The sequence below is a fragment of the Aureococcus anophagefferens genome (genome assembly GCF_000186865.1).
Source record: "Aureococcus anophagefferens unplaced genomic scaffold AURANscaffold_88, whole genome shotgun sequence".
Lineage (NCBI taxonomy): Eukaryota > Pelagophyceae > Pelagomonadales > Pelagomonadaceae > Aureococcus > Aureococcus anophagefferens.
Window position 1 is genome coordinate 1 of NW_008705638.1, and position 1,981 is coordinate 1,981.

The 1,981-nt window shown below is 69.0% G+C and overlaps 1 protein-coding gene across 1 annotated transcript in view; it reads right to left on the reverse strand.

Annotated features, from left to right (window-relative positions):
* Positions 1 to 266: 266 nt before the first annotated feature.
* The window catches only part of AURANDRAFT_72794 (hypothetical protein), a gene marked incomplete at both ends in the record, with an annotated part of 6,809 nt that continues 5,094 nt past the window's right edge, over positions 267 to 1,981 (reverse strand). The window contains one exon of the mRNA XM_009043952.1: positions 267 to 1,234. Coding sequence (XP_009042200.1) covers positions 271 to 1,234 — 964 coding nt within the window. The remainder of the gene's footprint in view (positions 1,235 to 1,981) is intronic.

The following is a 1,981-nucleotide window of genomic DNA, read 5'->3' on the forward strand; positions in this document are numbered from 1 at the left end:
ATGCCGCACACGCATGGTTCCAGCGGCTCTGAACGACGCGGGCAGCCTTTCGATCGAAACCAAGTTTGAAGCACTTTTTGAAGCTGTCGATCCTAATTTGTTGAGGCCAATGAGGCAGCGCAGTCCGCAGCGAAGCGACACGTACGCGTGCACGCGCCGCGACGATATCTACCGACCACTGCACCGCGCCCACGGCCGGGTCGACCGGTCCCGAACCGCCCCCGCCCCCGCCTCCGACGACGCCGCGCGGTTGTCCGCCGCTTAGCGCCGCTACGGGAAGGGCCGGCCGCTGGACCAGTACCACTGGTGGCCGCAGGGGCAGGTCATGTGGTCGCAGCCGCTGTTCTTCGTCACGGGGACGCGGCAGCGCGGGCACGGCTTCGTCGCGCCCGCCGCGTTCTCGCGGCGGAGCAACGCCGCGAAGCGCTCGTCGGCCTGCGCGTTCTCGAGGCTCCACTGCTCGTACTTGCGCTTGAGCTCCTTGTTTCGCTCCATCTCCGCGACGACGTGCGCGCAGACGTTGTTGTGCGCCGGGCCGACCTTGCCGCCGACCGCCGGGCAGCCGAGGCAGTACGCGCCCGAGCACTCGGGGCAGATGAAGAGCGTGCCCGACGTCGCGTGGGGCTCGTAGGCGAAGGTGTGGTTGCACTTGTCGCCGGGGCAGCGCCGCATGCCCTGCGCGCTCGTCGACGTCGACCGCTCGAGGAAGATCTCTGTCGCCGTCGACTGGAACGCGTCCCAGGCGCCCTTGTCGCCGGCCTCGAGCGTCACGGCGCGCACGTCGCCGACGTCGAGCGGCCGCTTGCAGTCCGGGATCGGGCAGACCAGCTGGTCGCCGAGCTTGCGCTCGCCGACGCGCGACGCGACCAGACCCCCGAGGCAGTCGACGCAAAACTCGTGGCGGCAGGCCGCCAGCGCGCGGCCCTTCGACCGCGCCACGTCCTCCATGCAGATGACGCAGGCGATCGTCGCCGCCGCCGCGCGCTTCGGCGGCGGCGGGGCCCGCTCCAGGACCACGCAGTCGTCGTCGTCGTCGTCGTCCTCGCGCGCCTTGCGCTTCTTCGTCGACTGCGCGAACGGCGAGCGCTCGAGGAGTACCACCTCGTCGTCGCTGTCGTCCACGACGAACGGCGCGTCCATGGTGTGGAGCGTCGCGCCTTGCCCCAGATGCGAGACCCGGCGCAGATCGAGAGCGCTCCGCGGCGCGTGGCGCGTTCGCGCCTTGCCCCAGACCCTAGACTCAATTTGCCGTCACCTTGCAGCCGGGCGCTCAGGCTCGCCCCTGCGGGATAGAAGCGCAATTGGAACACTGGGGTGGGCTTCGATTAGAGGAGACCCGGCGCACCGATCGCGCCGACGTCGTCGTGCACGCGGACGAGCTTCGAATCCTCGCTCGTGCCTGCGGATCGTGCGACTCGGACCTCGTCGAGCCACTCCTCCGTCTTCTCTTTTCTATTTCACGACAGCGTTGTGCTCCGAGCGTCGCGAGCACGACCTAGGCTCGACCTCAGGACTCCGGAGGGGGTATCGAAGCGCCGCGCGCCCCAATTTGATGTTGTGATGCACACGCGACTTAAAGCTGCTCGAGTCGGAGCCTCGAGCGCAAAAGAGAAGGGCGGCTGCTTCGCGCCGAGCGTGACAAGTGCACCGACCGCAGCGGCGATTGGACTTCGCGTAGCAAGTAGGTGCCGCACGCGAGTGCCAACACCTCTCACAGCACCCAGCGCCAAAAAAAAACACCGTAAAACGCCGCGCCGCGCACCGAATCCACGGCGATAAACAGTCCAAAGATTCATCGAGCCATGCGCTCTCTCAACGTCGTCGCCTGCGTCGCGCTCGCATCGCGCGCCTCGGCCTACATCGCCCCTTCGGCGCGCGCCGTGCGCGCGCCGCCGCGGCCACACCTGGCCGCGGCGCGGCCGCCGGCGCCGAGGCGGCCGGCCGTCGTCGTCGCCGCCGCGACGCCCGTCGACGAGCCGGA